Source organism: Nyctereutes procyonoides, unplaced genomic scaffold, assembly GCF_905146905.1.
Source record: "Nyctereutes procyonoides isolate TBG_1078 unplaced genomic scaffold, NYPRO_anot_genome, whole genome shotgun sequence".
Lineage (NCBI taxonomy): Eukaryota > Metazoa > Chordata > Mammalia > Carnivora > Canidae > Nyctereutes > Nyctereutes procyonoides.
The window spans coordinates 13,963,489-13,978,891 of NW_026575126.1; the positions used below are offsets into that span (position 1 = coordinate 13,963,489).

The window sequence follows — 15,403 nt, forward strand, 5'->3', positions numbered from 1 at the left end:
AAGACCGCGTGTCACGGGCTGCGGGGCTACCTGAATCTCCTCAGGGAAGAGGGGCTCCGAGCCACGCTGGAGATGAGGCGCGAGGCCGTCCCCGGGGCAGATGCCGCCCAGACACTGGGGCTTCCCCGCGCTCGCCACCTCCTTCGCGCACCGGCGGCTCCCGAGGCAGGCCGGGCCGGCTCCGGGGCACGGGGGCCGCCAGGCGGGGACGCCGCCGGGTTCCTCGGAGCTAGCGGTTCCCGCGCCGCCTCCCAGACCTCACGGAGGAGCGTCCGAGCTCAATCCCGGCGACGGCACGCCGGCTCGGCGGGCCGCGGGGGCGCCCGTCGGGGTCACCCCGCTCCCGGCCCCGGATCAGGCCCCCTCACCCCCGCCGCCCGCGTCCCGCGTCCCGGGCTACACGTCACTTCCGGCGCGCGCGCGCCCGCCCGCCCGCCCGCCCGCGGAGAGACACCGGGGCCGTGAGGGGGGCGGCGGGGGAGGGGGCGCCCCCGAGCAAGGGGGGCGGGGCGGGGAAAGGGGAGTGTCTGGCCGCCGCCGCCGCCGCTACGGCTGCTGCCTCCGGGGCTGAGTGAGGAGTTGGCTGAAGCCCTGCCCTCCCAGCCCGCCCAGCCTTCCCGCCCGGACTCGGGGCGCCCGCGCGCGGAGCGGTGCAGGAGCAGGGCTGCCTCGGCCCGTGGAGCGGCGGGCACGGCCCCGGCCCGCGTCGCCCCCCCGCCCCCCCCGGCCCCTTCTTGCCATCGCCCCAGTCATGGGGAACGCGGCGACCGCCAAGAAAGGCAGCGAGGTGGAGAGCGGTGAGTCAGGGGCCGGGTCTGGGTACCCGCCGGGCGGGCCGGCGCGGGGCTGCGAGCGCCCCTCCGGGTCGGAGCCCCGAGGCCGCGGCCACGGTCCAGGCCTCGCGGCGGCGGCCGAGCGCTGCTCCGGGGCGGGGGGCGGGGGGGCTCTGGGGAGCAGCCGCCTTCCTCTCCTCCCCTCCCCCCTCCCCCCAGCTCCGCCGGGAGGGCCGGAGATGGAGGGAGGAGAGTGCTCCCCGACATCCCCTTTCTCTGGAGCGAGCGGACGCGCTCCGGGAGCCAAACCCCGGTTACGGTCCGGGGCAGAAGCCCCTGGTGACGCCCCAGCCCCCGCTTCCCCTGCCCCCGACCACCTCTGCGCGCGCCACAGGTAGCGCTGCCGGCGGAGTGGGCTCTCCTCCCTCCGTCACTTGGGTCCAGCCCAGCCTTCTCCCGAGGCAGGGGGCTGCTCGCGCGGCCCCCGGCAGGTGAGGTTGGTTCTGAGGAGGCAGCTGCGTCGCCGAGACCCGGCGTCCGTCCGGGCTCGGATCGGAACGGAAGCTGCCGCGAGGCCAAAAAGCGCAACTTTATCCCTGGAAAAGCAGCACATGCAGGCATCTGCCAGGGTGTCTGTGGAACTTAAAGGTCCCTCGGAGTTGAGGTGCTTCCAGAACACGGCGAATTTCCCTCCGAAGAGTAAGAAGTCGTGCGGATTTCATTTCTCTACAGTTCAGTCAGTCAGAACCAGGCTGATGTGCCTCTGTCGGGTTCACCTCAGATTTTAGATAATTCAGAATTAATCAGCAAAATGGCATTGGTTATGTCGCCGGGAGTAAATGACATCCGAGCGCTTGAGGGAATGCCGGACGATTTACTCCAGTGTGTGTCACCGGCGTCTTTAAGCGTTTCTATGTTTGTGACGTGTTTTAGGCTGATTTTGTAGTTTAGCATGAAGGAAATAGCTCTTTGTGTGTGTGTGTGTGTGTGTGTGTGTGTGTTTTTCTTTTTCTGCATCAACAAAGCAGAATCAGTTTGGAGAGAGATTTAGTCATTCGTTTTGGTTAATGAGAGTAATGAGATGAGATTATATGGTTTATGTTTCACCAGTGAGGTTTTGGAGCTGATTTTCAGGAGCTCCAGAAAAGTTTGAAGTACTGTCATACAAGTTTTCAGTGACCGTGCCTTACTATGTTGACAGGGAAATTCTCAAAAGCTAATGTGGAGGTAGAACTTTGTCATCTTTTGTTTTTTAACTGCACAAATGTAGGAACCGTACAGGAAGTAAAAGAATGTGGAGAGTGTGAAGAATTTGTGTCTGGTGAATTATCACTTTTCCTTTTAAATCAAAGATGAAACGTGCTCTTTGTGTTACAGAAGGGTGTGCCCGGTAATGGAATCATGTTAATGATTTTCATTAGCAAGTTCGGGTCTGTGTAGTGTTTCTATTTTTAATAGTGATAGCAGACTCTTCCCTGATCTCTGTATTTCCATTATTAAGTCAACAAACTAATACTAGTACTGTCTTCTCCTGGAGACAGTACTGATTTGAAGCTCAGAACTATGAGATAATCCTGGAATATCTACAGAAAACAGAACGGAAACTAAATGCTTGTCTAAATGTATTTAAATTATTCCTACGAATACATTCTTTCCTGAGCTTTAGCTATTAGTGACAGCCTATTTAGTAAGTATGTTAGCCAGCTTTTTATGTAAGTTTATTTATGGGAACTGAAGGTCAGTATAATAGTTTGAATAAATGTTGTGAAATGATAAAAGAAAATAGCAAATGAAATCTCAAAGGGACAGTTATTGGAAATGTCATGTGTTGATCACTTTGTAATTTCATTTGGAGCAGTGTTATCAGGTGTGTGATGCTGCTCTTCTACTGTAGTGAATAAAGGAAGTTTATTGACATCTCTTAAAACTTAATGAAAGGGTAGCTTTTACCATTACAAACCTAACTCTTCTGTGTGTTTTAAAAAGATTATTCTTGAAAATATATGCCTTTCAAAATTTGAATGTAGCTATTCAAACTTCCATTGATGCATGATAGCATTTTATTTTAGAAATATAGATTTTAGAAATATATAGATAAATATATAGATAAATTTTGCTTATAGATATATAAGAAATATAAGCAGTCTCAAGCTCAGCCTGTATAATCATTCCATTTCAAAGCCAAAGAGCCTGACCTCTGAAGAAGCTGAAGTTGAGATCAGATTATTAGTGATGTCAGAGTAAGGAACAGAATCTGGTTCTCTGACTCCATCCTGCATCATGAAATAAACAATTATTACATATATTTTCAAAATGTCTGCCGAGTATATTGATTTCATTTGGAGACTCTAAGTAAAAGCTCAAGAAATTTACTATCTAGGATGAGAAAGAAAATGTACTTATAAAAGTTATGATAAGTGCTAACATGGAAAGTGAAGTTAGAACTCTGAAAACTACCCATAGGAAAATGTTTGATTTGAAATGATATTAAAACGTATAAGGTTAAGATTTGAGGTTTGGTTAGAACCATGCCTCCTATAGGGGAGCTTCATTATCAGATATTCCAGAAGAATAAAGCTTTGACCATTTGGTGCTTCTGTTGTATTCTTGAAATCTCTCTACTCTTAGAATGAAACATTTTCCTGGGTAGGACTTGGAGATGCCATTGTCATCTCCATACTTTCTAGAGATAACATTATGTTGGGTACTTAATGTTCTATTATAGTGAACTAGGAAATTGTATTGATATATCTTAAAATTTATTGAAAGAACATCTCTTACCATTATATAACAACTGTTTTGTGTGTTTATAAAGACTTACTTCCAAAAATATGTGTTCCAAATTTGAGTGTAGTTACTTAAACTTCCACTAATACACAGAAGCGTAAATTTTAAATATATGACTATTTAATTATCTGAGAAGTTGTAAATTCTTGTCATTCACAATTGTTTTACTTATCCAGTCTCCCACTTCTTTACCCACAGTCACCAACATAAAAAAGGACATGCCACCATTTTAATGTGGGAAGGTTTTTTTGTGGTTTATTTCCTTTTTTAAAAACATTAGTCCCCACAGGTTGCCTGTGGGGTTCGTATTATACTTTCATGACAAAGGTATTGAGGTGGGTGGGTGAAGTGCTGGTAAAGATTTGGATGCAGATTCTCCTATGACTGCAAGTGGTAGAGCCACCATGTAACCTAGTGTTTACGTAATGATCTTTCAGTGTTTTCCAAAGTATCTCTTAAGAGCTTGAAGGTGAATAGAAATTAATCAAAGAAAGTCGCCAGTAGACTAGGTTCAACCAAAATGCAAGTTTCATAACAACTAACATTTTTGGAGGGCTTACTATGAGCTAGCTAGCTTCTCTGTATACTTTTCATGTATAATTTCACTTAATCTTTCCAGCCTTATGAGGTAGTTTAATTATTTTTCCATTTTATGTATGAGGAAATGGAGGCTCAAAGAACTTAAATGATTTGCCTAAGTGCTTACAGCAAGGATGTCAAGGACCAACATTTGAACCTAGACAGCCTAACCCCTAGACCCAAAATCCTAACCACTGTGCAAATATCCTATGTATATCCCATGGAAAAGCTGATTCTAAAATACACAAAATAGCTTAGACTTCACTTTATTTCAGTTTATTATCCATTATAGGAAATTTCAGTTGTTTTGGATAGTGACTTCATTTGTATATATTAAATATCTTAAATGGGAGAGTTGCTTTTTCTCGTACTGTTCTCTAGATTGTTTCCTCACCCATAAAATGAGATCGGAGGTTAAATTACCTTGAAAATCTAAATCAGATTTAGTATAAATGATGAAATTTCAAATTAAGCCATATAAATCAATTGATATACCCTTCATTGCTATTTGTATTTAATTATTTTTTCTCATTTGTAAGTGTGCACTTGCCCTTCCTGATAAATAGCCAATCAAAACATTGCTATTTAAACTTACATTGCCATTTTTAAAAGTATTTAGGAATTTGCATTATGGTTTACAGTAGTACTATCCAGTCAGACTTTCTGCTGTGGTAGAAATGTTTCTCTGTTGCTAATGTGGTGTTTATGGGGCTATGGAGCAGTTGAAATGTGACCAGGGTGACTGAGGAACTGAATTTTTAACTTATATGTCACTATTAATGTTTGGAATATTGGACAGCACAGGTTTAGAACATTACTCCCTTTGTGTTTAATAAAAATGCCAACCCATCTTTTCATCATCTTGGTAATTTGGGTCCTCACAAGTGTGCGTTGATTAACATAATGCTGGATTTATCTTTTCTCCTACTAGGAATTAACTTATTTCTAAAGCATTTCCGCTGAATAAGCCTTTATAAATTTAGTGAATGGATTACTATCGCAATTTGTGTATAATCTGTAAACCACAAAGTTAATTTCTGTATTGGGTGCTACGATAATTAATTTTTTTTTTTACTTTTTTTAGTACTGAATCTCAGTGAAAATATTTTTATTGAAAATTTTTGTAGATTTAAATGCTCTTTAGGAAAAATTTAATGATCTCATACTTCTGTCCTTAAAGCTTTCAATTATCAGATGTTTTTAAGGGAAAATCAGTAGCAGATATTTGTTCCAATTTACTAGCTTGGCAGAAGTACTTAGGAGTAGTTTTCGAGTTAAAAATTTTTAAAAAAGAAAAAAAGGGTCATAACAGCAACACTAAATAATCAACATATATTATCTCATCCAGTTACATGATGTTGTAATTCATTTTTTGCAGATTATCTAATGCATAAAATTATCTCGTGTTCAGGAACCATTTTTTCCATTCTAGTCAGTGTCCTTCACTTAGGGTACAGACAGATTGTTGCTTTTCATTGCCGGCAGTGGGATAATTAAAGACATGAAAGCCAGCTTAGAAAAGTAAGCCACAGCTGAGTAGCAGAAGCAGCACATGTAAAGATCCTAGGTAAGCCAGGTTAGGTATTAACATCCTTCAGATAGTCAGGAGTTGACCATAAATCATTTTGATACTCTATCACATTAATAAAATAAAACAATTAGTATAATTTACAAAATTACGTATCTAGGTGATATTAATGTTACTATACATATGTGACCAGGTTTTTTCAGGGGAATAAGTCTTAAAATTTTTTTTTAAGATTTTATTTATTTATTTATTCATGAGAGACACAGAGAGAGAGGCAAAGACACAGGCAAAGGGAGAAGCAGGCCCCATGCAGGGAGCCCAACATGGGATTTGATTCCGGGTCCCCAGGATCACACCCTGGGCTGAAGGAGGCGCTGAACCGCTGAGCCACCAGAGCAGCCCAAGTCTTAAATTTTTAATGAAAAAAGTATATTAAATAGAAAAATGTGTAATTTATGAGAGTAAATATACCCTGGTCAGTATCAACTTATTTTGGGTATTTTAATTTAAAAATATTCCTTCAAGAGTATCCTATATAGTTATTTTCTTTGTTGGTTCATTCGTTCATTCCACATAATTGAGTTCCTAATATGTGATGGACTCTATGCAAATCTATGGGAGTAAAGATTGAGTATGACACAGTACCTGCTCCAGATTGCCTGCATTCCAGAAAGAGGAGACTTACTTGTCAAGAAATTAGTAGGGGGGAAAAAAAAGGAATTAGTAGGGGGGAAAAACTGTTACAAATCCTTTCCTTAAAGCTCAGTGGAGAAATCAGTAGAAAGTATGGTCATTTTCACTGGTGTGGGGAGGGTGAAATTCAAAAAGGACTTCAAAGAGTAGGTGAACTCTGAGTTGAATATTGAAAATGGTAACTGTTCCAGCGGGATTATAGGGGTAAGTGTGTTCTGAGTAGGAGGAACACAGTGAGCAAAGATGCAGAGGAGTGAAACAAAATAGGATATATAGGAAAAGGAAAGTAAGTTGCCCATTATGACTAATTGATAGAGGATAGAGATGGTGGTAGAGAAGGGAAATTGTATAATGAATGATAAGACTGAAAAATGGACAGAGGCCATGTAATGGATAGATTTTGAATTTGTTCCATAGGTATTAGGAAGCTATTGTAGACATTGTAATAAGAGAGAGAGATGATCAAATTTGAGTTTTAGAGAGATCACTTTGATAGTAATGTGAAGATGAGTTACTGTGAAACAAGTGGGGTACAGGCAGGGAGATCATTTAGAAGACTCTTGTGCAAGTAAGGGACTTTGAGGATCTGAATCAAGGTGGTAGAGATAGGGATGCAGGAAAAATCTGAAATTTGAGAGCTTTGGAAAATGAAAATAAGCAAATTGTACGTGGAGAATGAGGAAAAAGAGAATTTGGGGAAAATGCTCAAGTTTTTAGCTTCTGTGCCTTAGTGGATGGGTTGTGATGCTAGTAATAGCGTTAGGAAATTAATAAAAGGAGAGGAGCAGAATTGGAGGGCATATTGAATTCAGGGTGCTTGTGGCATTTCTGAGAAAAATGATATCTGATTGGTTATCTTATATGTGTATTACCTTTAATTCTTCCAGCCATCAAGGTGAAAATGACCTTGGATGGTCAGAGGATATATTCTGTATAACATCCTCATTTTGCTCCCCTTTTTAAGGGTAGCTGGCCTTATAGAACAATAACATCTGGCATAATTCCTATAAATTAAGAACTATGGCTACTAAAACCTTAGTTTTTTTGTTTTGAAAAGAGTAAAAGCTAAAGCACTGATGAAAATGCTTTAACTTTTGAAGAAACAAAATCATTTAAAATCAGATTTAAAATCAGATAAGGGACGCCTGGGTGGCTCAGGGGTTGAGCATCTTACTTTAGCTCAGGTTGTGATCATAGGGTTCTGGGGTTGAGTCCCACATCAGAGGGAGCCTGCTTCTCCCTCTCCCCGTGTGTCTCTCATGAATAAATAAAATCTTTAAAAAATAAAAATAATAACATCAGATAAAATATTGCTTTCATAATTAAAGTATGCATCCTGTAAACTGCTGAGCTTTATAGAGCCACATGGAATAGTGGAAAGAAAATGTAAAATATAGTACCAATATATATTTTACCAAGTAAATATGTTTTCTTCCTCTAGAGTGCTTTCAAATAGATCCTAAAAAGTTGGGCTATAATTTAATAGTAAGAACATGAACTTACAATTAGAAAAAATCTAGATTCTGTTTTCTAGTACTTTCTATTACTTTTTAATGTCTCCAAGCTATACTGTAAAATTGAGAAGAATGGATTTGATAATCAGTATGTGGTCTTTTCTAGTTTTATAATCCAGTTGTCCCAATATATTTGTTAAGAGAAAGAATGTACATTTAAAAAGTACCAAGACTTGGAAATGAATTATAGAAGGTTCTCACAAAATTATGTGGGTAGAGAAGTGGCAAATGAGCCTCAATGTGAGCATATATAAGGTAGTGTATTTAGGGAAAATTTTTTTACCTCTACTTAAAAAATGATAGCCTCTGAATTTTAACTCCGGAAACAATTTTCTGAATCACCATATTACTCTTTGAAGATATCCTCATGTTCTGTTATAGGTACGGGATTATTTAAATGTTGGTCATTAGAGGAGTGTATTGGAAATAAAACATAGCATTCTACTATTCATGTAAAACTCTTCGCATACTATGTGTAGTTGGATTTCTTTATGCTTTTAAAAAAATTTTTTTAAAGATTTTGGGGGATCCCTGGGTGGCTTAGCAGTTTAACGCCTGCCTTCGGCCCATGGCGTAATCCTGGAGTCCCGGATCCTGGAGTCCCGGCATCGAGTCCCGCGTCGGGCTCCCAGCATGGAGCCTGCTTCTCCCGCTGCCTGTGTCTCTGCCCCCTCCCCATGTCTATCATGAATAAGTAAATAAAATCTTTAAAATTTTTTTTTAAATTTTATTTATTTGAGGGAAAGGAAGAAAGACAGACAGACATGAGTGGGAAGAGGGGCAGACAGAGAGGGAAAAGCAGACTGCTTGCTGAACACAGAGCCCAACACAGGGCTTAATTCCAGGACCCTGATATCATGACCTGTGCTGAAGTCAGACGCTTAATCAAATAAGCCACCCAAGCACCCCAGTTGAGATGTTTTGTATATAGCAGAACAGGGGAAAGTTAAGACCAGAGGCAGTTAATAGGGTAAGAGAATGGAAGATCTATTGTATGAGAATAAATTTAAGAAAAAAAAGAACTTTTCAAACTAGCACAGTTATGGCTATATTGTGGAAATGTATAGATCAAGTATCATTGACAGAAAATCTGGGATTGTTCATCTACTTTGAAATACTAGAACTCATGGGATAGTCCTCAAAACTTACAAAAGCTAGTTGTAGAGCAAATAAAAGAAAATATAGCAAAACATTGATAAACTAGGCTTAGAGAATAAGTATATTTACCTACTTTTTAATCATTTATGTTTAAAGGTAAAAACATTTGTGTTTATAAATTCAGCTGGTATTTTTAGCAACTTAGAAATTGCTAGAAAATTTAAATGCTTTTTTACTCTTTTTTAGGTCTTATAACCCCTTCAGCTCCTAACCAAATTCTGAAAAAGTCATCAGTATTAACAGATAAACCTTTTTCTTACTCTTGAGGTTTATTACTATAATGCAAATAATAAATTGTTTCCCCTGATACGGAGGTATAGCTTGAATTGCTTAAATGATATGAAAGGATAGCTTAAATTTTTACCTTAATCTTATAATTCTTCCATTTATTTAACTTTTAAAAATTTCTTGGGAATAATGAAGAGTTGCCTTTATGTACTGTATAATCATTTGAAGATTAGGTAAGTAAAAGCATAATTATGAGAATTTTGTAGGAAGCAGAGTATAGGATGTTTCCTATAGTAATAATTTGGTTTTTAACTTTTTGGTTGTCGTGTAAATTAGATTCAGTAATGTTCTATATCTATGCAGATGATTTTCTGAATCAAATTTGGGACTCTTTTAAAGAGAGAAATCCACTAATTGACAATTTACAATGATGAATGATGCACTAGCACATTTGACATTAAAGCTGCTATAGAAAATCCACTGTAGATATATCTTATCTGACTTGCTATTTACAAGGTAAAAAGTCCTAGGTTTTATGGCCATGATTTAAAGTTGTAGTCCCTACTATTCATATAACATTAACTTTTCACTGGCTTTTGAAATTTTTGTTTTCTTCTAAAATAACTGTTGAATCTAAACCTTAAAGTCCTTGCAAATCTGTTTTCTCCATCTGGACTTTGTCCTTAACAAAATTAAAAATAGGGACGCCTGCGTGGCTCAGCGGTTGAGTGCCTGCCTTCAGCTCAGGGCGTGATCCTGGAGTCCTGGGATCGAGTCCCACATCGGGCTTCCTGCTTGGAGCCTGCTTCTCTCTCTCCCTGCGTCTCTGCCTCTCTCTCTCTCTCTCTCTCTCTCTGTCTGTCTCTCATGAATAAATAAGTAAAATATTTTTTAAAAATTTAAAAATATTGTCTTGAAATCTCACTTTAGAGTCCAATTTAATAAAATGAGTATTCAATTTCTATATTACTTATTTTTAAGTAGATGACCATATAGCATCAGCAGACAGTTGCCTGTGAGCCACAAACTTGAGAGAATGTGTTTGTACAGGTATTACTTAGTTTCTTTTGTAGGAACTAGTTCTGCTAATAATTTAGCTGCTCTCATCCAAGGAGGATCTTCCTAACTGAGTAGGAGCCATGAAAGGTTAAACTGGGGAAGAATATGAATCCCTCTTTAGGCTATCGTCTTGAAGTTACTAAATAAGCCATAGTTTATCTGGTAGAATGACACAGAGACAAAACAGTCATTTATTTGTCATTATTCAATCCTTTAGTCATTCTTAGTACTTACTGAGTGCCTGCAGTGTACCAGACTCTGTGCTAGTCCACAAATGGAAATATGTGAGTAAAAATAAGACGTGGTTCCTGTTTTAAGCTGGGAGACACATATATACAGGTATTTATGATAAAATGTACAGTGATAACTTTTATCATAAGATTGGTAGAATGGTGAAAATACAACATAGGAGTTTATATAAGAATAAATATAGAATTTCTGAGAACATCTTGGGAGATAGACTGTAACTGACTGAAAGAAACTGGCTTTGAGTCCATTCTGGAGATATTTACATTAGTGATTATAGCACTTACACTAGTATTGATTTCTCAGCTGTTTCCTAGACTATGTATTGTGATCTGTAAGGGCAGAGATAGGATGTATCTTGTTTAGTGTTTTGATCCCTAAATTTTGGCAGTTCCTAGCTCATAATGGAAACTAAAGTCATGGATAGTTAAATGGATAAAAAATTCAAGCTTCTTGTAGAAATGTTTACACTCTCTCTCTCTCCTTAGTTGGCAGGTACTTTGTCTGCAATATATTGACTACTTGGGCCTGTTAGTTGATTTTTTTGATAGGAGGATCCCTCTTTCCCTCTTTCTTAGCATACTTAGTATATAGTAGTTTGACATTTATATGTCAAGATTATATCACTTTTAATTGGTATGGAGAGGTTGGTCTCAAGCTTCAAGTAGGAAGACATTGAATTAGGAAAAACTATCATGATCCCAACTTCTTGAAAAAAATCCCTACTCATTTGAGGCCTGCTATAGTCTGAATGTTTATGTCTCTCCAAAATTCATATGTTGAAATCCTAATCCCCAAGGTGATAATATTAGAAGGTGCAATCTTTCGGAGGTGATCAGGTCATCAGGGCTTTGTTTTGCCCTCATGAATGAGATTAGTGACCCTAAAAGAGAGGCCCAAGAGAGGTCCCTTGCTCTCTCTGCCAGATGAGATTACTGTGAGGAGATGGCTGTCAGTGAAAAAGTGCACTCTTACCAGACACTGAATCTGCTGGCACCATAATCTTGAACTCAGTCTTCAGAACTGTGAGAGAAATAAATTTCTTTTGTTTATAAGCCACCCTTCTATGGTATTTTGTTATAGCAGCCCAAATAGGACCAAGACAAGGTGTATACTATTAAGCTGTACTATGTTCCCATCCTTGTTGCTTTCATTTACAGATATCTTGGTCATTTCTCTTCATTTGTCAAAAACTTTGGCACCTGGCTCACAGTCTTTCTCTATACTCTAAGCCCTGCATTTATCCTAGGTGGCTTCGAATTCTATGTGGATGATGCATTCCGTACCATTGCATCTCAGTTCCACCACATTACTGCCTATCCCCTTCTGTTCACTTCAAATAGCCAGTTTCACTGAGAATCTTGCCATATTTATTAACTGCTCAAGAATCACCAATATACACATGCCATTTTCTGATCCCAATGTCCTCTCCTTTTTCCTTGCTTTTTAAATATTCTCACTATTATTCATTAGAATCTTCCATCCATTCATCCATCGTGTCTCTCACTTCATTTTCCTTCTTAACTGGTTTGGATTACATAGTCCCTAAGATCCATTGCACTTTTGTCACTTTATTACTTTTTTCTGACAGAAATCTAACTGATAAACTCAACTATCTGTTTTCTCAGTGCTTTCAGCTAAGAGCTAAGCACTTCTGGAGAAAGCCATATAAAAGGGCACTATAAATTCAGCCTGAAATAAGCTGTCAACATGATTTGACAATTCTACTGTATTTTTCTGATAACCCTGTTCCATTCTTTATAATTTGTTTTATTCTCTTCACACTTCTGAAATTCCCTCATTCTAAGAGATGATCTTACCTCAGATCTCACAAAGAAAATAAAATGTATCAGGCAAGAACCCCTTCAACTTCTTTCTATCAAACATGCATATCTCTTGTATTTTAACTTTTAATCTATCTTGTTATTCTGTTATAAAAGAAGAATTGTCTGTTCCATTTATCTGTTATGCCACATATCACTCCTTCATTAAAGCAATGACAGCATCTATTTTGCTTAGGAAAGTACAATTTGGGCAGAGCTCTACAAGGCTAACTCATCTGTGCTTTATTTGATAGCGAGCTCAGTTCAAGGGCTAGGGCCTAGAGTCACCAAAAAACTTGCTCATTCGCACTTTCTTGTTGTGCTGGCTATAGATAGTTGGAACATTAGCTGAGACTTTCAGCTGAAACATCTACACATGGCCTCTACATGTGGCTTGGGCTTTCTTATGGTCGCTGAGTTCTAAGGGAAAGGGAGCGAGCCAGGTGAAAGCTGTATCACCTTTTATGACCTAACCTCTGAAGTCAAGCAGTGTCACTTCTGCTGCCTTCTATTTATTAAAAGTAAGTCACTTAGATGAGTCCATATTTGAAAGAAGGTGAATTAAATTCCACCCTCTGATGAGAGGAGTTTAAATGACTTTTTTGACGTGCTTTAAAAGCCACTGCATGATGATACATTTTCCTTTAACAAGGCCAATCCCTCCATTTCTTTGGATCCAATCCCTTACCGCTTTCCCAGGGAATTTTTGCTATTGCATATTCTTCTCTTTTATGTTCAACCTGTTTTCTTTTCATTTATTTTTAAATTAGACCCCTTTTTCTTTACCTTCCTGTTTTGCTTTTTTGATTCTCTCCCTTTTTCCTCTCTTACCCAGTAAAGTGAACTGACCTATCATTTATATAGTAATGTGGCCACTTCAATTGCCTTTGGTGGCCAACCAGGTAATTTAAATATGTGATAGATAAAACTCAAGAACAGTATTTAAAAAAAAAAAAGTTTTTTTCTCTTGCTATAGTATATTTACAATTATGGTGCAGAGAACATAACTTATATCTAATGCAGTTCAGCTTTTGAAATACAAATTGTTTGAAAGTTGCAGTCTTCCTATTAGTATCAGTATATAACAACATAAAAACATAAAAAAATGTTAAAATGAGAGGGGACAAGTGGCCAGAATTGTATGTATGCAGAGAGGTGATTTAATGCTTGGTCTCACAATTTATGCTTTTTCAGGAGGAAAGAAGGATATTAAGGTGTGAAGTATAATGAAAAGAACTGGAATCTTGTTAAGGTCTGAAGATTGTTGGAGTTAAGATTAAAGAGAGAGCTAAAAAGGTAGATGGTTGTCAAAGGATAGAAAAAAATGAGTCTAGGGTGTAGTGAATGTACATATTAAGTGAATACTAATATTAAATATAAAAGGTTGTAGTATATACATATTCAGTGAACATATATATTAAATGAACTAGAAGTAGCCCAATTTTATTATAGTGTTATGTGTAAGAAATATATAGACAATGTCTGTTTAAAAATTCTATTAAAAATTTAGTAAAGTACTTAAAAATTTGCTTTTTTAACGATGTAATTTCTGGGCAAAAAGACAATATAGTAAATGTATTTTAATGGCATGAGTTTTCAATTTATGGTGCTTAATGAAGACAAAGTAGTATCATTGGCATATATTCTGTGTACATATATTTCAGTTTAGATATGTATCTATTGAAATTAAAAATAATTCATACTTGCATCATTAAATGGGAGTATATTTTTATTCTCTGTGGAAAGAGCTTTTATTAACAGCAAATATAAATTTATTTAATTGGGAAAGGAACTGAATTACAATTCCCTCCTCCCCCAACTTTTAAATAAATTAACTGAATATCCTATGAGAATTTAGAAGCTAGCTACTTTGTGATTAGAAATTACTTACCTGGGCATTTAACATTATTAACCTGGGTATGGATCACACTGAGATGCATAAAGTAATAAAAATGTTCTCAAAGAAGCAGTAATATATGTTATAGCATACTTAGCTCACACAGTTCCTTTCAAAATCTTTCTAATCTGCAGAATGGACATAGTGCTAAGTTGTGAGGTTTAGAAATCAAATATGATGTGTTTCTCTTGGCGCCAGGAAGATGGTCAATAAATGGTAGCTGTAGTTTTTGTGGGAAATCCTTAACCATGGTCTGTATAGATAAGGCACATTTTTTAATGAGTTATGTGAATTACCAATCATTGAACAATTAGAAACTGCAAATTAATTTAGTAGAGTCATGTTATATTAGGTTATAAGTAGTTGATTTATATCATAGTTTCAGGATCATCAAGAATAAAAAAATTCAGAGGGAAATTTTAGAGTTATCTATCAGAACTTTATTTTTTTTCTATCAGAACTTTAAAAATTACATGAAGCAGCTTAAGTCATTTATTTCTTAACAGTAACCCTATGTAGTAGGTAGTATTGTTACCATTCTTTTCTAGTAAGAAAACCAAGGTTAGAGAAGTTAAATACACAGCAAGTTAAATGGCAGAGCTGAGTGTGATACAGAGTTACTTGGTTTAATTCCAGGCCCTTATAATCACTGTGTTATACTGCTCCCCTAACGTGATGATGATATTTCCTTTTAAAAATTGTGCATTTGAAACTGTCCTAGAATCTGGAGGGCCTCTAGAAGTTCTATTTTACCTATCACCTTTTTAGAATATTACTTAACTTTTCCTATGTGCCAGACACTGTTAGCGCTCTATGTATAATAACTTGTTTAATCTTCACAACCCTTTGAGATAGGAAGTATGATTGCTCTTATTTTATACAAGAGGAAATTTAGGCACAGATAGGTTAGGTAACTTGTCCAAAGTCATATTGTTAGTAAGTACTGAAGTTAGAGTTGGAACCAAGGCAAGGCAAGGCAATCTGACTCTAGAATCTGTTTCTAACTACCACACCATATTGGCCACTTTTCTAATAATTTGTATTTTTTTTCTTCATTTACCTCTTTTATAATAATCTTTTTAGTGGTAGGAAACTCATTACTCTGTAAGGCAATATAT

At 38.3% G+C, this 15,403-nt stretch overlaps 1 protein-coding gene across 1 annotated transcript in view; it reads left to right on the forward strand.

Annotated features, from left to right (window-relative positions):
• The first annotated feature begins 529 nt into the window (after window positions 1–529).
• The window catches only part of PRKACB (protein kinase cAMP-activated catalytic subunit beta), a 113,534-nt gene continuing 98,660 nt past the window's right edge, over window positions 530–15,403 (forward strand). Inside the window, exon 1 of the mRNA XM_055340809.1 lies at window positions 530–797. Within this exon, the coding sequence (XP_055196784.1) occupies window positions 752–797 (46 nt within the window). The 5' untranslated portion in view covers window positions 530–751. The remainder of the gene's footprint in view (window positions 798–15,403) is intronic.